Source organism: Podarcis liolepis (genome assembly GCF_965112155.1).
Source record: "Podarcis liolepis genome assembly, chromosome: Z".
NCBI lineage: Eukaryota > Metazoa > Chordata > Lepidosauria > Squamata > Lacertidae > Podarcis > Podarcis liolepis.
Window position 1 is genome coordinate 1,858,799 of NC_139570.1, and position 21,735 is coordinate 1,880,533.

The 21,735-nt window shown below is 44.3% G+C and overlaps 1 protein-coding gene and 2 long non-coding RNA genes across 14 annotated transcripts in view; 1 reads left to right on the forward strand and 2 right to left on the reverse strand.

Annotated features, from left to right (window-relative positions):
- The window catches only part of LOC310698874, a 31,995-nt gene extending 31,216 nt beyond the window's left edge, over positions 1-779 (reverse strand). For both annotated transcript variants that reach the window (XR_014521754.1, XR_014521755.1), the window contains exon 1: positions 639-779. This is a non-coding gene — a long non-coding RNA (uncharacterized lncRNA). The remainder of the gene's footprint in view (positions 1-638) is intronic.
- LOC310698918 overlaps positions 1-21,735 on the reverse strand; it is a 262,776-nt gene that overhangs the window by 203,310 nt on the left and 37,731 nt on the right. The gene's annotated exons all lie outside the window — the stretch shown is intronic.
- Positions 828-21,735, forward strand: part of MBNL3 (muscleblind like splicing regulator 3) — a 113,769-nt gene continuing 92,861 nt past the window's right edge. For 7 of the 11 annotated variants that reach the window (XR_014521737.1, XR_014521738.1, XR_014521739.1 and 4 more), the window contains exon 1: positions 1,149-1,286. Coding sequence is in view for 3 of the 11 variants with exons in the window: in XM_083486531.1 (XP_083342657.1) it covers positions 1,218-1,286 (69 nt within the window). In the remaining 8 variants the exon portion in view is untranslated. Of the gene's footprint in view, positions 1,287-21,735 lie in introns of all 11 variants that reach the window. The other 4 variants (XR_014521740.1, XM_083486537.1, XM_083486538.1 and 1 more) reach the window with 2 other exon arrangements.

Below are 21,735 nucleotides of genomic sequence, written 5' to 3' on the forward strand. Positions count from 1 at the left end.
ATATCTCATGCAACCCAGGCCTTTAGGGACATCGCAAGACCATGACACACATGTTTCTCTCTTTGTCATCTGGCTGTAAGGAATCCATTGTCTTTTTAAGAGTGGGGGCACACTTTCCAGTGTGGATTAGCAGCAGCCCATGAACTTGAGAGAGAAATAGGAACAGGCACAATAAATAATAATAATAATAATAATAATAATAGGCTGGCTGGGGAGGTCTTTTTGAGCAGCCCCCAAACCCAGCTACCGGGTCCCTTTGTTGTGTGTGTTTTATGCTCGCATATTCACGGAGGGAGGAGAGGGCTATGGAGGGCTACTTGCCGGGATGCCTCTGCTCTGCCTCCATAGTCAGAGGCAGCGATGCCAATAGGAGTTGCTGGAAACCCCAGGAGAGAGCTGGCCCTCGTGCTTGGCTCCTGCTTTTGGCTTCCCCACTGAGGCATCTGGGTGGCCAACATGGGAACAAGGATGCAGGAGGAGATGGCCCATGGGCCTGATCCAACAAGCCTGCCTGCGCACAAGGCGTGCGTTTCTGCTGTGGGGATGAGGCCGAGGGTGATGCCCCCACCCCGCCAGTTTCCCACACCTTCTCCTTTTGCATGCACACGGTGCTTGGTGGTGCATCGTTGCAGACTCACCTGAGGGATATGGCTAGTTCCATCCCGGAGCTTGAGCTGCGTTGCTATGGCACCTGGCCGGCTGCCTCACGCCCTGCTTCCCCGCCCGGCCAGCTGAACTCCCTCCGGCAGGCGAGGAGGCGTTTTCCAGGCGGATCGTACCATCTCCAGCCAGGCCGAGGGAGGAGCGCGCCGGCCACAGAGCGAGCCGCCGGCTTTGCAATCCGGATCCCCGCTGCTGCAGCGCCAGGAGGAGGCCGGCGCGCTGGCCTCGCCTCGTCCTCCCTCCCGCCTTGACATCTCATCTCCGAGAGCCGCTACTGCCGCTGCCCCGCCCGGCCATGCCGGGCTCCTCCTGTTCGCGGGGCGGGCTTTGATTTGCTGCTAGATCTCATGATTTTTCCAGGCGCCTGGCGCTGCTTTTTTCCTGCCTGCCTGCTTCCCCCTTTCCTCCCTCCCTCTCTCCCTCCTTTTTTAAAATGGCGGTATGCATGAGACACCCATGCTAGGCGAGAGCCCGAAGCCAAGGAAGCCGCCCCAAACTTCTCGCCGCCGCCGCGCGCCGCGTATTTTGCGCCCCGGCCCGCCGCCGATGCCTCTATGGGCCGCTGCCGCGGAGAGCTGACCCCCTTCCTCGCAGCAGCGGAGGAGAAGCAGCAGCAGCATAAGGTAAGCGGCGAAGCAAAAACCTCTCCCCGCCCCCGGTCTTCTTGCGCCTCCTGGAATGTGCGAAGCAACGCTGGCCGCGAGAGTGGCTCGCCTTTTTATTTTCGAAACATTGTTTTCTCCCCCGAAATGTCCGTTGCGAAGGAGCCCCCGGCGCCTGGGGCTTGCCCTTTCGCTCGACTTCCAGACGGTCATTTGATCTCGTCCTCTCTGAATCGAATCCAGAGCCTTCCACGTCGCCCTGAGGTTCTCTGGAGTCCACAGAATCTCAGCAGGCAAGGCGATATATATGTGGAACATAATAATAACCTCTCCAAACTGTGCGCGTCTCCTTTAACTAAAGTAGCAGTTGTTAAGAGCTGGAAATTTTATTTCTGCTTGTTTGTTTGTGTGTCTGAGGGGTTTTGTTATTAAGCATCAGAGCAAGAAAGTTTCACAAATAACATTTCTGAAAAAATTACTTACTGTTGTTATTTATTTCGTTTGGAATTTGCTTACCACTGTAAAGTTCCACGTTTGGTAGGTTGGGAAAGGGCATTTGCAAACTAGCATTAATAGTTATATTATGTATCTTTTTTATAACAAACAAACGGTTGGTTGGATTGACGTTCACATTGTTCTGAACTCTTTACAAGACTAAATTGCGGGTAGCTGTGATCTTTGAAAAACAATTGGCAACATTCTTGATGGGGGGGTAATAACTGCAGTTTGTAATTGTCTATGTTTGGGGCGTAAGTGAAACTCACAAGGCGCTTTCCACGATTTCCTCACTGCTAAAAAGGAAAAAAAGTTCCGCTCCCCCTCCCCCAAGAGAGTACCAGCCAGCCCCAAACTCCTTTGCTGCATAGATTTGCAACCTTAAACCCTGCTTTTTGGACGAAGAACTTTTTGGCACAGTGAGATGCAGAAAGAAAGAAACCACCCCCATACGTTGTAAATGCTCTTTTTATTCTCTGTGTTTTATCGGGTCTGCGGCCGTATTAAAAAGGACTAGCTGACTGATCGAAAAGAATCCCCAGATCCATAGGTTTTGTTTGATTTTCTCGGAAGTTATCGTGGCGCAGCAAACAAAATAAGAGCCTAAATATATGGAGGGCCGGGACTGATGACGAAGTCGAACCAGCATCTTTTTCTGGGGAGGGTTTTATATCGATAAATAAGCTGGAGCGCGATTTTTGGTAGCGTCGTCCCCTAACCCTCAACCTCTCGAGTTCTGGGTGGTGGGTAATTTTTTTCTTTTTTAAGCACCTTTAGCGGACTAAGGAAGAAGGGGGGGGGGATAAGCAGGCGAAAGCAGTCAGCCACCAACCAACATCCCAAACACATGCGCAATTGCCGGCTCTTGCCACCGCCGCACTGTAGTCTGCCTGGAAACAAAGGGGCTGGGGCGCGCTGGAAGCTGGCGTTGTGGCTCCTTCGCCTCTCCGCGTTCCCACGTGCGAGGAGTTCACGGGATCGGCCAGGCGGCCGCTTCGCAGCGCTGCCCCCCACCCCGCACCCCGTGGCAAGAGAAGAGGCGGCGCGCCGTGGTGGGATTGTGCGTGCGTGCGCCCTGCGCCGCAGTCCTCGGCGGGACCTGTCGTCGCCTCCTTCCCTCCTACGATGACAGCTCCCGCCAGGCCGTCGGGGTGGGGGGTGGGGGAGAGCTTGGGCACCTACTCCTGGCTGCTGACTCACGACTGGACGGGAGGAGGTGGGGCGGGGCGGCGCCTGTCACTGGCACCAGAGCGGGGTGGGAGGAAGAAGCAAAGGGACGGATCTGGCCTGGGGGAGGGCCAAAGGAGCAGTCTCACTCCCCCACCTTCATGAAGCATAATTCCCAGGTTCATAGAATCATAGAACTGTAGAGTCATGGTCGTGGGACGTAATAAAGAGATTGATGGATTGATTTCCTAGGTTCCTCACTTTCTCATATATATTTCATAGTATTTGTAGATCCTTAGATATAGGAGGCTGAAATATACAGGCAACATTCCTCTGATTTTGTTAAATGAGGAACTAGTTTGTTCTCCTTTCAGCTTCAGGAGAGCTGCGCCCCTCCCTTCTGTTTGACTTCATTTTAGGTCATAATCTCTTGCAAGCCAGCTGGGTTTGGATCACAGACAGAACTGTCCTGAGGGTTAAAGCAGTCAGTAAACCCTGCTTAATTTCTATAAGGAAATAAGAGGAGTTAGTCTGCCTGGGAAGGGTGCCTTTGGTGCTGGGGATCCATCCGTTGATTGACAGATTGAAAGTCCTGAGTGGTGACAGAAATGCTCTCTGCACTTGCTCAGAGGCATTCTGGTATAGGGCGATGCCTTCTGTTACAGGGCTGAGCCCTTGAATCAAAAGCAGCCTGTTTGTTTGTTTGTTTCATTCATTCATTCATTCATTCATTCATTCATGTGTGCCTCACCCAACAGAACTCTGGATTTCAAAGGCAGCGTCATTAAATTGTGCCCTCAAGCTGCATGAGGTCACTACCTTTCTAAAGCTAAGCAGGTCTGGGTCTTGATGGATGACCGTAGGGAACCACACGCAAACATCCTTGGGTTCCATGATAGACAAAAGGTGGGATATTAATGTAAAGGGGGGGTGGATTAAAATAAATACAGCCTACTTGGTCATTAGGATAGCCACACACCTATAGGAGCAGATATTTGGGGACGAGGGAAGATCAGTAAGCAGTGGGACCAGAAGGCAAGCAAAATGGAAAAGGTAGCAGTTACTCTATCACACAGCTGGGAGCAGCCCTACAGCTGTCCCAGAGGAAAACGGAGTGTTTTACTTCCAAGTAGTGGTCACCAATAGAGAATTAGCAGAATGAATTCTTCTGCACAGTTTGAAGCTGAACTCCCTTTCAGAATTTTGGGAGTGAGAGTTTAACGTAGTTTTAGGAGTTGAGAACATAAAATGTGCCTTTGTAGAAGAGACTCCCCACTTTATTCCATCTCTTAATTTGTTTTGTGCAATTAGAGCTGTGTTGTCTGAAATCTCTGTATGAGCTTTTCTAAACCGTTCCTAACAGAGCAAGCAGACTGTCCTTAGGTAAGAAGTATGGGCAAGACTGCGCTGCCCAACAATTCCTAGCACATGGAAGGAACAGAACGTAAACTGATAAGATATGAGAACAAAATGCTAGGATAATACTAAAAAGCATAACAATAGCACTAAACCCAAGTCAAGAAGAAAACAGAAATAGATGAGCCTTCTTGTGTTTTGGCTCCCCCCCTTTCCCCCCCCCTTTCTGTTTTTCTTTCCCCCTTTTTTTTCATTCTTCCTTCTCCTTCTTCTTTCCTTTTTTTTCTTTTTCTTTCCCATAATGGCTTATGTTCTATGCCATGTACTTTGATTTTATTGTAGTTTTTTTTAGCTTTGTCTATTGTTTTTATTATTATTAAGGATTTTTCTTTTGTAATTTTGGTTGTTTATATTTATCTGTATTTGTTTAAAGCAAAATAAAAAAAATAAAAAAAATATCAACAGAGATAACTGAAAGCAGACAATGGCATACCACTAATACCCAGAGCAATTAGTCAGAAGACAACTAAGAAAGACACAGCAATGGGAAGGATGGGATGGGCTGGTCAGGAGAGCCAAAGGATCTCTGGGTTCTTTAAGAACGATGACAGTGTTGTAACTGCGAGGGGAATGATTGCTGTAATTGCTGAAACTGATGGAGGTATTTTGTACTCGTGTGTATGAGAGGTGATGTTGAGAGCAGTGCCAAGATTGCAGTCTGCCTCTGATTTTTCAGAAGACTGGCTCCCATGTACGTCTGTAGAGGCCTGACCATTTTTATTCTACTTAAAGCCTGTGCCCATTTGGTGTTCCTTTGGGGAAGCCCAACTACAATTGATAAATTTCCCCAGCACCTGCTGGATCAGGCCCACCCCTCCAGGATCCTGTTCTCACAGAAGCCAACAAGATCCCCATTGTGGGAAATCAGTAAGCAGGATTAAAGCAGAAAAGAGCAAAAGAGCTCTTCCCCGTGGTTTCCTGCAACGGGTGTTCAGAAGCATTGCTGCCTCCGGTTGAGGAGACAGAGCTTAACCACCGTGGCTGGTGGCCATCCTGGCTGGTGGCCATAGATGGTCCTCTCCTTGGCATGTCTGGTCCATCTAGGCCGGCTCCTGTAGGAGTGAGTTTAGTATTCTTTGCTACAGTCGGAATGCCTGCTTCCTTCCTTGCAGAATGATGAAATATTTTGAAATAATGGGCAGAATGTGTGGTGCGTGTCTCTTCTTTTCCAAGGGTAGCAGGAAAGCATTTTTGCGTTTTACTCTGTTTTGGGACGCAGTATTCCCCTTTCCCAACATCTCTGAATTTCTCATATATATATATATATATATATATATATATATATATATATATATATATATATATATGTGGTTTTTTAACATATCATTTTCAACAGTAATTAAACATACTTTTACATCTTATTCAAATTTTTGACTTCCATCAATCCTGTCTGAAAATATAAGCTAAGAAATTCAGACAGGATTAAACATCTCTGAATTTCTTAGCTTATATTTTCCCACTGATCTGAGTCACAAGGCCACTTTAGAAATCAGCGTAGTAAATCTCAAACACGCACACACACACTTCAAACATTTAAAAATATGTTCAACTGAAACAAAACAGCCATAATGGCAGGAAGGAAGATGTGCAGGACAGCTCCAATAAAATCATCTGCAATGCCAAAGTAACAGTGAAAACCTGTTTAAAAAGAAAAACCTCTCCCCCCCCCCACTCCTGCCACCAAAAAACTTGCCTTGAGCTAGCCAGGCTCTCCTTGGAAGTCCCCCTTCCCCAGTGTTTATTAACTATTGTTTGTTAAATATATTTAAAATATATTTAAATTTATTAAATTTAGTACATGGACACCAGGCAAAGCAGAGTCAAGCACAAGCCACCTGGTCAGTTATCTTCACTGGGGTATGTTTATTCTAGTTTGTATGTATGGCTACAAATCTAGAAATGGTTACTATAATTTCAGCAGAAAAACAATCTTATGTCCCTTTGGGGAATGCATAAGTAGCTACCGGTACTTTGTGTTTTGTTCCTGAATCACCTTCCCTTATCAACAGGACTTTCTTGCCTTTGGGGTCAGGGAAACCTATCATTTCTGTATCTGGCTCAAGGGGGAATATTAACCACCATGGATCATGTTCACATGACCAGCTGGAGGAGTGTCCGACTCCCTCCTTCCCATCACCCCTGCTCTTTCTTGGTGAATCAGTTGTGCTGATGAATCAGGGGCTTCCCACCAGATGGCGAAAATCACCAGCGGGGAGGCATATTATCCAAAACTTTAAAAGCTAACAAGAGGCAGGTGATCTGTGGCTCACCAGGTGTTGCTGGCATCCAGCTCTCCTCATCTCTGACCCTTGGCCCTCTTGGTTGGAGCTGACGGGATTTGTGGGTTAAACCACAGAGTCTAGGACTTGCCGATCAGAAGGTCGGCAGTTCGAATCCCCACGACGGGGTGAGCTCCCGTTGCTCAGTCCCTGCTCCTGCCAACCTAGCAGTTCGAAAGCACGTCAAAGTGCAAGTAGATAAATAGGTACCTCTCTGGCAGGAATGTAAACGGCGTTTCCATGTGCTACTCTGGTTCGCCAGAAGCGGCTTAGTCATGCTGGCCACATGACCCGGAAGCTGTACGCCGGCTCCCTCGGCCAATAAAGCGAGATGAGCGCCACAACCCCAGAGTCATCCTCAACTGGACCTAATGCTTAGGGGTCCCTTAACCTTTAGCGCCCAGAGCTCCACAGATTCCTCATCCTCGTCTCAAGGGAAACACTGGTAATGGGACAGTGTCAGCTGCTGTGGAATAGAGAGCAACATACAACGTTTGAAGACAATTAGGGGGATGTAAGCCACAGCTTTCTTCTACGGACGGGAGCAGGGCGTGGAGGGGCTGTTGGAGGGAAGCTACAGTACTTTGGCATCCTGTGAAATGGATGCAGGCCTCCCTGAGTTTGGCAATGATTCAGCTTAGGGGCACTGCAGTGGGGCAAAAAGCTCTACCCATTGGGAGCAGGGGCAGCCAGTGCTGCTCTTACTGACTTCACTTTGTGACCTCACCTCACTGGTCAAACTGGTTAGTTTGCATGGCATTGTGGGGTGGGGGGTTGTTTGAAAATAGACTAAGCAGAAGATGGGTAGCCACCACATGAACTTAACCACCTGAGCATTATATGGAAGTTGTGGGAAGTTTCTGTTCTGATAAATACAGTATTATTATTATTATTATTATTATTATTATTATCATTATTTTATTTTATTTTCTGTACTGCCCTCCATTTGGGGCGGTTTGCAATATGAAAACACAAAAATACCATAATAACAAATAGAAACTATCCTCCACTGTATTATTATTCACAATACTATACCATAGTTACCACTCAGATGGCTCTCAAAATTGCACCGGTTTTTGTTTTCTGCTGACCAGCGCCACTGAGAACAGCAATGTGGCTTCTTCCTGAGGGCAGAATTTGTCTGGCGAAGTTGCTGGTTTGGGTTGAGGCATTCAAAGCTCAGCTTCTCTTCTCCTTCAGCTGCCCTTACTCTGCAGTTTCAGAACTCCCTGGTGCCTGTGGGTGCCTTACATCCAGGCAGGCACGGTGTGCATCAGGGTCAGAATTTGGAGCAGCGTCCAAGTGTGTCTCAGGGTAGTCATTGCAGCTAAGTCTTCCTGGCCAAAAGGCAAAGCAGAAAGATGCTGTATCCATCATTTGTGTACAGTCTTGCCCTGTTCAAATTCTCTTTCTCATGAGGAGGGCTCTGCTGGGCTGGGCCAAGGATCCGTCTTGCCCAAAAGCATTCTGACCCTGGCCGCTGACCATCCTGATTCTCCTGAGACGTTCACAAGCTGAGGGTGAAGATTATTTTACAAGGCTGAAGCCTGTTTTTATTATTTTTAGAGAAGATCCATTTAATACATTAATTAAAGTGTAAAATCTGTGTGGGCAATATATATGGCATTAGTAGGAGCATTCTTGCTTTATTTCCAGATAATAAACATTCTCCTCATAGTCGCCATTGTCTTCGAAGAGGCATTCACTTCAAAAACAAATCATTGAATGTAGGAAGGTAGCATGTCAGGTGAAAGGATTTGCACAGGGTCCTTCTCCTTGCTCTCTGGTTTTCTAAGAGTGGGGACTTTGTTTTTTATATTTGCTCCTCACATTGAAAGCAGTCTTCTAGAAATGTGTATTAAACCATTAGTCTTCAGCTGGTGGATCAGGACTCACAGCCGGGTTGCATCCTGATTCGAGTTGGGCAACAACAGTAGGAATCTTTGGTTTTAAAAAATCGGGTCAAAGGTGGGTCCTGAAGAATGAGGAATACAGTGGTACCTCGGGTTAAGTACTTAATTCGTTCCGGAGGTCCGTTCTTAACCTGAAACTGTTCTTAACCTGAAGCACCACTTTAGCTAATGGGGCCTCCTGCTGCCGCTGCACCACTGCTGCGCGATTTCTGTTCTCATCCTGAAGCAAAGTTCTTAACCTGAGGTAATATTTCTGGGTTAGCGGAGTCTGTAACCAGAAGTATTTGTAACCCAAGGTGTTTGTAACCTGAGGTACCACTGTACTGGGTAAAACCATGTGCAGTTCCTTGTATCACTTATGGGTGAACATTGAGTTCATGTTTCTCAGCTGGTTGTCTTTGGAACTCCTGGTCCTTTAACAATGACAGCCCAGCTGGTCTTCCTAAGAGAAGTGGGATCTGGCACTCAGTGTTATGCCTCCTGGCAGGGAGCATCCCCACAAAACTCCCTATTTGGTTGATGTTCAAGTAACTTAAATGGGGAGGGGCCACAGAGCACCTGCTTGGCATGTAGAAGGTCCCAGGTTCATTCCTCTGCAGCATCTCCTGGGACATATACCTGCCTGAAACTGGGCAGTTGTCAGTGTGGACAGTGCTGAGCTACATGGCCCAAAGGTCTGACTCGGTAGAGGTCAGCTCACCAAGTCCCACGCCATGAAGGTGTTGTCTTCAGTGGCACAGCCGTCAGCACACAGGAAAGCTCTCCTTTTTCATTCCCCCTTTTATTTTTTGCTGTTTAGTTCCAACTCCTGGTTGCGTTAAATGTCCTTTTGGCACCAGGCAAAGACTTGTTTTATTCTGCCAGGCCTTTTCACGTCATTGCAGCACATTTTAGAAACCATTAAGATGACTGGCATTATTTTTAATATACTTGTTAGTCTTTGCTTTTATAGTAGATGCCTGCTCTTAAGCCCCAGTGGGTTTGTTTCTGCTCTTCCTACATTTAACTGTGGCTGGTGTTAGATTTTACACACCATTTTACGGTATATGGAGGTCAGTGCTGGATTTGATTGTATTACCAGTATTTTGTTTTTTAATCTTGGTTTGGCTTACATTGCCCAGATAAGGCAAGTTATGTGGTAACTTGAGATATCTAAGTAATCCTCTGTTTTTGTTGTGCGGCCACAGGGGCGCATTGCTGGGTTAGAAGCACCATTGAGGGCTTATTGCTTAATGTGGGAGTAGGAAGAATGTTGGCAGCTTCTGTGTGACCTTCGGAGAGGCACCTGCTCCCAGGCTGCCCTGTCTCCCAGCACCGGAGGGCAGAAAAAGTGTGGCAGCCACGGCCAGTTCATTAAATCGATAAGGAAAATAAATGAGCAAGATTTCCCAGCCAGGTTTTTAGAGTAAAGTCTTATTGGGCATTTCCTGTCTTCTCTCTGGTGCAAGCAAGGGGGAAATCACCCATTCCTGATGTCATAAGCAATTTGCTCTTCCTTGCTTTGAAACAAAAAATATATTGTTTGGCCTTACATATTCACAATATATTGATTATTTTTTTCAGGGCAAGGATGCGCAACATGTTTGACACATCAGGATTTCCGCCTCAACTTACTCTCATCATGCTTTTAAAAATTAGCCAATTTTTTAAAAGAAAAACATGGTTTGGCAGAAACGCCAAGGTCTCATTTCCCAGCGAGTCAGCCAAACAAGGTACAACAAGTGGCAGGTTTGGGTCAGTGGTCAGCGCAAACTCTACTGTGGCTGCCCTGTGATGTGCCAGTACAGTTTGGCGACACGTCACTCATGTTGAGAAGCAACGTGTTCTGCCGTAACACCTGAAGTGTTTCCTTGCAATAAAGCATCCTTTACTGCTTTGGGGGAGTCTCTTGGAGAAGCATGGTTTTGGGGCTGAACAGGGTCCCCACCGTCCCCCCGTTAACCACACATACTTGACTCCTGCAGGGTTTGGCTACCGTATTCCAGAGCCCTTTCGGTGTCTAAAATGAGGCCGAGTGTGAGTATGTGTAATCCAATCTGTTGTCCAGTGTCTTGCAGAAGGGCCTAAGCTGTGTCAATAAGATCTCTGTTCAGCTCTGAAAACAGCCTCATGATCGAGGGCCGGCTGGCGGCCTTTCTAAGGCAAGGCCTTCTTTTTCACTCACTTCTCTTTTTTTTTAAAGGAGAAAGAGTTGGGAGTTTTGGCACCTAACAAGGCTGCCTTTTGCCGACTGCTGTTTACTGTTCTGTTCTTGGCGCGGCAAAACGAGAAACCCACCGCCAGCTCTTCCCCAGGGGGCATTTGGAGACAAGTCAGAGCCTTGGAGGGTGGAGTGGGGCAGCGATGGCAACACGAGCCCCAAAGGAGGGTGTCTTAAATGGAGATACAAATCTCTGAACGCCAGCAGTTCTTTGGCAGAGCTAGGAGGTGGCAAAGTTCAGGCAGATGAGATGGGAGTCCAACATCTTGCCTCCACTTTCTGACCCGCGTATTCAGGCTGACCTGAAGCAGAAAAGCGAAGCATTAGAGAAAACCACTTTATATAAAATATGCAATACATTGCAGAGCAGATTTTCTGGAAACTGAGGAGGAGCCTGCATCTGTGTGAACAGCGATTGGGCAAAATGGCAGCTCTGAAACCCTCGTGCAGAATACTGCACATACGTGGCAAGCATGTGCTACGGGCTTCAGCTTCGGAAAGTGTTGTAGATTTCTGGCAGTGGTCATTCGTCCTGAGTGGTCATTCGCTCCCTGGGGTTGCTCTGTTCCTCTCCAGAGCATATTTGTTCAGTCTGTCCCTGTTCTCATGACAAGCTAGAGTCACATTCCTCTGGAATTTGCTGCTAAGCAGAATGGGGGCCACACACACACACACACACAGAGTGGTACCTCTAGATGTGAACAGGATCTGTTCCGGAGCCCCGTTCACATATAGAAGCAAATGTAACTAGCGACGACGCGCATGCGCGTGACGTCATTTTGAGTGCATGCGCAAGGGGCAAAAGCACTCCGTTACTTCCAGGTTGCCGCGGAGCGCAACTCGAACACACTCCTCCAGAAGCACATTCAACCCGAGGTATGACAGTACACACACACACACACACGTGTGTGTGTGTGTGTATGTATATATATATATATGTGTGTATATATATATATATATATATATATATATATATATATATAAAAGCTCTTGAACAAAGGCAAGTGAGAAGAGGAAACACTGTTTTCACTGCTCTCAGCCTTAACACGAGAGGCCAGGGCTGGCGAATTCCTTTTCGCTTCCTGTTCCCAGTCTGTTTTAGGGCAGAAGTAGTTGTGTTTTTTCCATGCAACCAATCTGTGAATGTTGTTCTGTTCAGGCGACGCATAAATCTGACACTCTCTCTCTCTCTCTCTCTCTCTCTCTCTCTCTCTCTCACACACACACACACACACACACACTCCAGTACAGCGTGTTCCTTTCATTTTATTACAGATAGCCTTTGACTTGCAGTTGGAAAAGGAAGCCCCCTCTATTTGTAGCAGGAATTTCTCTCTCCTCCTCCCCCCCACCCACTTTTTCTTTAACACACCCTTGTGTAGAACACAAAACAGAACAATTTGTATCCAGAAGCCTAATAGCGCCACGTGGCTAGGTGCAGTTCTGGCACAGATATCATGTATACTTTTAGGTTTTATTGGCAAGAAGTTTTGCAAGTGATCTTTGGAACGCTAACTTGGTAAAAACAATGTGTTGTGGCACGAGAGGGAGCTAAGTGAGTGGAAGAAAAACCTACAGTGTGCATTACTCCTTTACAGTGTCCTCTTACCCTAGAGTAATTTATTTAGGTAATTTATACACTGCCTTTTGCACAAGCCACAGCAAACAAATAGATGAAAATATGTAAAATAGCAAAATCCTTTTAAAATACATAACAGAACACTAAAACAGGATTACAAATAGCAACAGGCAGACAGATCCCTCCATACTCTTGCAAAAAACGATGCATCTTAACTAGCTGCCTAAAACTATGGAGAGCTGTGGCCAGACACACACATTTATGAAATAAGATACATACATGAGGAGGCACCACTGAAAAGGCCCTTTCCTGGGCTTCCAAACAACACACCTCATACTGAGGAGGAACCAGCAGAAGAGCCTCGTTTGCTCCACTTAGAGCAGGAGGGACAGTTTTATAGGGAAGATGTGGTTCCTGCAAATATTTTACTCTCAAAGACTTTTAGGGTTTTAAAAGTAAGCCGCAAGGTGCTGAATGCACTTCCCTCTCTACGTGTAAGACAGCCACCTTAAGCAAGGTCAGCATGCATAGAACAGCACTGTTAGAAGGTATTCCAAAGCACAAAATAGAAATTCACACACACACACACACACACACACACACACAGAGAGAGAGGATTTGAACAATCCCCAAAAGTGCATGTAACCCGTGATCTTGTTTGCATGACATGCTATGCCAAATCTTGGCTTACTGAGACCATGCAATTATGCCGCCTTCCGGTGAAAGCTGGTGGCTGCTCTGCTCCTATCTAGTATTCCACACCCACACCTCACATGTGTGAGCCGTGCCGCATTAAACCAGGATTTGGCTTAGCATGTCATCTTGACTGGAACTCGTGGTTAAGCTCTCCTTGCTAGCCATGATCTGCAGCAGAGAACAAACCTTGGTGACAGTTCATGGTTGGTGAGAATAGAGAACCAGCTCAGTGTCTGCAAAAAAGTGATGCTCTCTTTAAAAACACACACCAGAAGGACTTGCTGGGACAGAGTGTCAGGCAATGCCTCTTGCTCACTTGGACAGAGGATTGAAAGCTGCGTAGAAACTAGTCTATTATACAGTACAAAGGAAACACCTGCATTTATTGCTCTGCCCACTTTGCCTCTGGCATGTGTCTTCCTCGGGCTGAAAATGATTCCCTGCCCCAGAGATGCTGCAACCATCAGGACTGGTAGCTATGAATACCCTTCCTTCCATAAGCGACTGTTTATGTGCAGAAATCCTATTTTCAAGTTATGAAATTGTACAGAAACATTTCACCTGTGAAGTGCTGCTCTTTACCTGAAGTGCAGGACTTGGCTCTTTTTCACCCATCGTGGCCATGATTTGAGGCTCAGGGAGTCAGGATGGTCAGTGATTTTTGCTGCCCTAAATTTAGTACCCAGGCTCTCCTAGGAGTGTGTTGTCCCCAGCGCTAAAGAATGAAATGTGGAAAAAAGTAGGCTGTTCAATGTTTCCCAAAATGTAATTGCTGTGTGAGAGTTATGCAGGGCAGTTTAGCGATGGATAAGACTAAAACCTTATTTCAATTCTTGGCCCTCTGGACTCCAGACAAATAGATCTTTTTTTAAAAAAAATATTTATTAATTTTCACAATATTATCAACAAAACAGACATATAAACAAAAACATAGGTCATAACCTTATTAAAATTACACTTATTAACCTTGTTAAGTGACTTCCTCGCTTCCCCTTCGTTGAATTTCCATGCACATTCTTTTAACGGTTTTCCAAATCAAAGTTCTTATGAAATTTAACTTAAACATTAACATCCTTATATCTTTTAATTTTAAAATTAAACATATTAATTCATCACTTAACTTGTATAAAATCCTAAGCCAATTAAATATCTGCAAGCTGTTTCCAATTAATTTAATTTTACATGTTTAACTAAAGAATCATAAAATTTTGTCCATTCTTCCTGATACTACTACTCCTTCTGGTCACAGACTCTTCCGGTTAGGTCGGCTAGCTCCAAAAAATCCATCATCTTCATCTGCCATTCTTCCACCGTAGGTAATTCTTGCGTTTTCCACTTGTTCGCTAGTAAAATTCGAGCAGCCATTCTGGCATACAAAAATAATTTACAGCGGTGTCTCGCAAGACGAAAAGAATCCGTTCCGCGAGTCTCTTCGTCTTGCGGTTTTTTCGTCTTGCGAAGCAAGCCCATTAGCGGATTAGCGCTATTAGCGGCTTAGCGGATCAGCTGTTAAGCGGCTTATCTGCTGATTGGATCAGCTGATAAGCGGCTTAGCGGCTTGGGAAAAAGGGGGGGAGGGAAAAATCCCCCACAGGAACTCGCAATACATTTTCGTCTTGCGAAGCAAGCCCATAGGAAATTCGTTTTGCGAAGCACCTCCAAAACGGAAAACCCTTTCGTCTAGCGGGTTTTCCGTCTTGCGAGGCATTCGTCTTGCGGGCCACCACTGTAACACCCTTTGGGGGCATTTCCCAACCTGTTATTCCAAGAAGAAAGGCCTCTGGTTTCTTTATAAATGTATATTTTAACATTTTTTTCAATTCATTATAAATCTTTTCCCAGAAGTCTTTCACCTTGGGGCAAGTCCACCACATTACATTTCCAACATAAATTATCACAGTTATGATATATCTTTGCTAATTTAACAGGAGTCAAATATCATTTTCATTATATTTTCCTTTAGCAGTGCACATGCAGTGAACTTGACCCCTTTTTTCCACAATCTTTTCCAATCCTCAAACATTATGTTGTGTCCTACATTCCTTGCCCAGTCTATCATTACTGATTTAACTTGTTCATCTTTTGTATGCCACTCCACCAATAATTTGTACATTTTAGACAAGTTTTTACCTTTAGTATCCAACAACTCTGTCTCCAACTTAGATTTTTCAGACGCAAAACCATTTTTCTTATTCAATTTGTATAATTCATTAATCTGGTGATAGTGTAACAAATTTAATTTATGCTTAACTTGATCAAATGATTTTAATTTATATCCTTCATTATCTTCCAGTAACAAATCAGAATATCTCAACCATTTGATATCCATATTTAATTTTTTTCTGGGCCTTTGCTTTCATTGGTGAAAGCCATCTGGGCATCTTTCTTTCTAAAAGGTCTTTATATTTTATCCATACATTATATAATGATTTTCTAATTACATGATTTTTGAAAGTTTTATGAGCCTTTACCTTGTCATACCATAAATATGCATGCCATCCAAACACATTGTCAAACCCCTCCAAATCTAGTACGTCTGTATCTTCTAATTGCATCCACTCTTTAATCCAGCAGAGTGCTGCTGCTTCAAAATAATTTTTTTAATCTGGCAGGCAGAATCCACCTCTTTCTTTAGTATCTGTAAGCAGTTTGTATTTAATTCTGGGTTTTCACCCCTGCCAGATAAATCTAGATAGAGCTTTCTGCCAATCTTTAAAACATTTTACATTATCTATGATTGGGAGGGCTTGAAACAAAAAGAGCGTCTTCGGCAGCACATTCATCTTAACCACTGAAATCCGGCCCATTAATGACAATTTTAAACTTGACCATATCTCTAAATCTCTCTTAATTTCATTCCATAATTTCTCATAATTATACAAGTTCAGATTTTCCCCAGACAGGTTCACCCCCAAATATTTAACTTTTTTCACAAAATCTAGGCCTGTCTTTTCTTGTAATAATTTTCTTTCACCATTTTCCAGATTTTTCTCTAGGACTTTGGTTTTGCTCTTATTTAGTCTAAATCCTGCTACCTGTCCAAATGGAGTCTGGGTCTTGTAGTGTTAATACTAAGTCATCCGCAAAGGCTTTTAATTTATATTGTTTAGATCCTACTGTAATACCTTTAACTTGTTCATCCTTTCTAATCATACTTAGCAAGACCTCTAGGACTGAAATGAACAGCAGAGGGGAAAGTGGGCACCCTTGGCTGGTTCCCTTCTGTATTCTAATTTCCTCCGAAACCACGTTATTTACAATAATTTTAGCTTTTTGTTCCTGATAGATCGCTTTAATACCATTTAAAAATCTTGGCCAATCCCTATACTCTCGAAATTATGTAACATAAAACTCCAAGATACATTGCCAAAGGCCTTCTCTGCATTAATGAACATTTACATAGCATTACAGCTCTTTCTTGCTTCCAACTTTTCCAAAATATCCACCATATTTCTAATATTATCTTTCATATGTCTTCCAGGCAGAAATCCTGCCTGGTCCATGTGGATATACTTAGACAGAACCTTCTTTAGCCTGTTAGCCAATATATTTGCAAAAATTTTGTAATCCACATTGAGTAAGGAAATTGAAGTGTAATTTTTGACATTGGATCTATCTTGGCCCTGTTTGGGAATCAGAGTAATAGAAGCTTCTTTCCAGGTTTCAGGTGCTTTGCCCCCTCGCAAAATCAAATTAGATACTTCTACCAGGGTTTGAATAAGCCAGTCTTTCAGAGTCTTATAATATTTTGCTGATACACCATCGGGTCCTGGTGCCTTGCCAAGTTGCATTGAATTTATCGCCTGTTCCACTTCCTGTCTTGTTATTAATCCTTTTAGTAGGATCTTTTTATCTCCCGGAATCTGCTGCAAACCATTAATCTTGATAAATTGCTCAATTTTAACCAAATCCTCTTTGTCCTTTTTATACAGGGGTACCTCAGGTTACATACGCTTCAGGTTACAGACGCTTCAGGTTACAGACTCCGTTAACCCAGAAATAGTGCTTCAGGTTAAGAACTTTGCTTCAGGATGAGAACAGAAATCGTGCTCCGGCGGCGCAGCAGCAGGCCCCATTAGCTAAAGTGGTACTTCAGGTTAAGAACAGGTTCAGGTTAAGTATGGACCTCCGGAACAAATTAAGTACTTAACCCAAGGTACCACTGTACAGTTGTTTATAATACTTGTAAAAACATTTTCTTATGTCTGCAGGGTTCTCTACAGATTTTTCTTCAGTTACAATGTTTGTGATAGTACTTTGCTTTTGTCTCTTCTTTAGTTGCCAGGCTAATAATTTCCCACATTTATTTGCAGATTCAAAATTTCTTTTTCTCATCCTTTTTAACTTCCATTCTATTTCTTGGTTTACTAACTGTGAATATTGGACCTGTAAAACTTTAATTTCTTTTTGAATCTGCAAGTTCTTTGGGTTTCCTCTGAGCTTCTTCTCTTTGTCTTTTAGTTGTTTCATGATTTTATCTTTTCTGTCATTTTGTGACTTTCTCCTAATTGAATTTTGTTGTATCAGAAACCCTCTCATTACAGCTTTGCTGGCCTCCCAAATAACCCTTGTTTCCATTCCTTGGTTCATATTAAGTTCAAAATAATCCTTTAGTGTTTGTTGGGCTTTATTCACAATTACGGTACTTCTCAACAAATCATCATTCATTCTCCATCTGAAGGAACCCTGTACAAACATTTTCAAGTCCATAGAAACTGCATTGTGGTCAGAGCAAGTTTTAGGGCAAATTTTCTATTTTAGTTACTTTAGGAATTAAGTCTCTGGATATCCATAAATAGTCTTTTCTCGAAAATACTTGGTTTGCATCTGAGAAAAAAGTGAAATCTTTTTCCATTGGATTTCTAATTCTCCATATATCTGACAAGTCAAATTTATCTGTTAAATCAAAAAAAGTTTTAGGTAATCTGCCAGAGTTTGATATGTTTGATCTTTGAGTCGTGTCCATCAAGGTAGATGCAACTCCCATCCATATGGGATCCCCCATCCATATTAATTTGTAATCCATATAATCCATGAGGCTTGTTTCCAAATTCTTAAAAAATTCCATTTTGCCATCATTAGGTGCACAGATTCCTAATACAGTGGTACCTCGGGTTAAGAACTTAATTCGTTCCGGAGGTCCGTTCTTAACTTGAAACTGTTCTTAACCTGAAGCACCACTTTAGCTAATGGGGCCTCCTGCTGCCACCCCGCCGCTGGAGCACGATTTCTGTTCTCATCCTGAAGCAAAGTTTCTGGGTTAGCAGAGTCTGTAACCTGAAGTGTATGTAACCTGAGGCATATGTAACCTGAGGTACCACTGTAGCAAATACTTTTAGCCTTGTGCTGTAATCTCAACCGCTATGTGTCTTCCTTCCTCATCTTTAAAAGCCAATTTTGGATTCCATTTTTCCTTAATGTAGAAAACCACTCCTCTTTTTTTAACTTTGTCAGAAGAGATAAATTCTTGTCCCAAACTTTTATTTATTAATATTTTTCTATGTAGTCTTGTAATGTGAGTTTCCTGTAAACAAATTATATCCAAATTCTGTTTTTCCAAAATGTGGGGGGGGGGGATCTTCTTTTCTGGGGTGAGTTCAATCCATTTATATTCCATGAATAAATTCTCAACACCATATTGTCCACTTAGGGGGAAGCTGCTTCCTCCCCCAGCGGCTGTGAGCTTTGTAATCCAAGTTCTACCGAGTGCTTTTGCAAGAATCTGTCCTTTTCTCCCACAGTCTTTATTTTTTGCTTTCTTCCTTCAAATTTAAAGGATAGGCCCTCTGGAAATTCCCACCTGAAAAAAAATGTTCTTTCTCCTCAGAATGTCTGTCAAGTCCTTGTATTGGGATCTCAGGTTCAAAAATTGACTTGGGATCTCTTTAAAGAGCACCACTGCTCTGTCCTGGATTTTGAGGCCTTTTTTATAGTGGTGTCCCAAAATAATGTCCCTTTGTTCCCTGGTCTTAAAAACCACAATACAGTCATAAGTTATTTTAGTCTCCTTTTTGGGGCCAAATCTAAACGCTTTCTCTACCCAAGCTTCCAGTTCCTCTTTTTTCAGATCCCAGCATTCCACAAAGTATCCTATCAAAGATTGTCTGAGTTTTTCTTCTTCTATATAAGCGCCGCCCCCCCCCCCTCAATTTCAAATATGATTCTTTCTCCTTCAGCTGAAGAAAGGCGATCACATTACCAATTTTGTACTGTAACAGTTCCAGGTCTGGCACTCTTAACAGTCTCCAGCTGTGCCAAGCTTGTATCATGCGTGGTTACCTCATCTTTCACTTCTTTCAAGTCGGTGCTTAACAGTTCAATTTCCCCTCCAATTTATTTATGCTAGCAGTGTTGTGACAAATAGATCTTAACTCGATAATATTAGCATTACTTCTACACCGTTGCAAAGGATTGAGTTAAAGGATCCCGCAGATTAGGGGACAGAAGTTACCGTATTTTTCGCCCTATAGGACGCACTTGTTCCCCTCCAAAAATGAAGGGGAAATGTGTGTGCGTCCTATGGGGCGAATGCAGGCTTTCGCTGAAGCCTGGAGAGCGAGAGGGGTCGGTGCGCACCGACCCCTCTCGCTCTCCAGGCTTCGCGCAGCACTCCGCAAGCCATGGGAGCCCGGCGCTGGGCTCCCACGGTTTGCGGAGAGTTGCCTGCATGCCGAAGCCTGGGGCGCACTGAGCTCAGCGCGCCCAGGCTTCAAACTTTGTGCAGCTCTCCGCAAGCTGTGGGAGCCCGGTGCTGGGCTCCCACGGCTTGCGGAGAGCTGCCTGTTCTGGGGGCTGGGGTCGGGGGAAGCTCGGGCCGCCCTGGAGGGGAAATAATTCCCCCCTTTATTCCCCCCTTTATTTCCCGCAAAAAAACTAGGTGCGCCTTATGGGCCGGTGCGTCCTATGGGGCGAAAAATACGGTAACTTTGCGATGTGAAGTTTGGGGACCTTGGGCTGCCTCTGTGCAGTCTTAAGATCTGGCCGTGCACCGCGTCCGTCAGCTCCCTGGGGAAAGGGGCATTGTGATTTAGAAATCCATCCCTGCAGAAACAGAGGCTGTAATGAATGAGATCCTGCCTTCTCACCTTGGGCGACAGGGCAGATCAAGTGCTTTGTAAGAAACCCAAGCCCCTGTCCTTGGTTGGAGCAAACCAGTTTCCGATTCCTCACAGGGCACTTTGCCTTAAGAGTACTGAGGCATGGTGTGAACTGTGCCTGACATGTGACACAGGGGGGAGAGGAGTATTAAGCAAGCCCTCCAATGTTTTTGTATGTGCAAAGACATTAAAAAGCAAAAGGGTTATATTTGTGCAAACAGCTGGTCTTCCCCTCGCCCCTCCTTAAACCAGTTCCTGTTGAAAAGGAAACGGAAGCATTCTTTCCAAAATAAGTTCATATCAGAAAAATGTTTTGCTTTAATTTATTTTATGTGTGCTTCTTCTAGAAGATCTGAACAGAAGGCGTGTCCTCTATCCCCATTGTGCTAAACCCAGAGTGGTTTAAGAACCAGTCCCTATTCCCAGGGAACTCTGGGAATTGTGGCTCTGTGATGAAGAATGGAGAGGTCTCCTAATAACTCCCAGCACCCCTTTCAAACTGCAGCTCCAAGGATTCTTTGGGAGGAAGCAACAGCTGTTTAAAATAGTGTTTTAAATGCATGCTGTGAAGGTGGCCCAAGTCCCAAATGGGTTGTTGGTGAGTGTTAGGAGGAAACCTGCCTCCTTTCCCTGCAAATTGAGCAGGAGAAACATTTCCCGTGACAAGCTTTTCCTGTTGAATTTCTGCCTGCTTTGCAGCTGTTGCGTGGACCTTCTGCCTATTGGGGGGAAAGGCCATTTGCTATCCATTTCTTTCATTTGATTTGATTTCTTACTCACCCTTCACCCAGGGTGGGTTGCAACGATTTAAAAAATGCACAGTTATAAAACAAATAAGTACAGCTCCCCATGTAAAAGATTTATAAGCAATTCAATATAAAATGCAATTCCACAGATAAAACCAGTTAAAAATTGTCCTGATGCAGATGCAGAGGGGGAGAAAGATGCACAAGGCTTTGCTTTTTAAATGTTTTTATTAAATTTTATCCTTATGACCCAAAGAGCAAAATAGAACTTTGTGAGATACATAACAGCTAAACTGAACCAAACTAATGGTGTTGTGGGATGTTACATTCACAAGAAAAAATGATAAAGCTGGTTACCTGGATATTTGCGATAAGATACAGACTCCCAAGGCTTTTGTTGGAGAGGAAGGTTTTTTCTTGGTGCCCAAAGCTGATAGAGATGTTGCCCCTCTGATATTTTAACAGCAGGGAGTTCCAGAGGTTGTATGACGCCAGACTAAAGGTCCAGTGCAGAGTGAAATTAGCCCCTGCTTAGATCCCTCCAGCAAAGAAGAGTCCCATTTCCCCCGCTACCAAAAAAACTAATAAATAAGGATAATCCTAAGGTGGCCTGTTCCACTCTCAAACACCCAATACTATTAGGAAGTTTCCCCTACTGTTTAGCTGAAATCCGTTTCCAATTCCCTTGTTAGGATAACCCTGCTCGGCACTGTTAGAAGCTCAGGTATATAAGCCAGGTGCCAAACAGCTCCTTAAACCAGGGTTGCAGTTGCCGAAAGGGAATGCCTAGTTGCCATTTTGGGACCAGACAGCTCGAAAGTCATATTTTTCAGCTGTTTGGTTCCTGAAATTCATGCTGATTGCACAGATAAAATATAACAG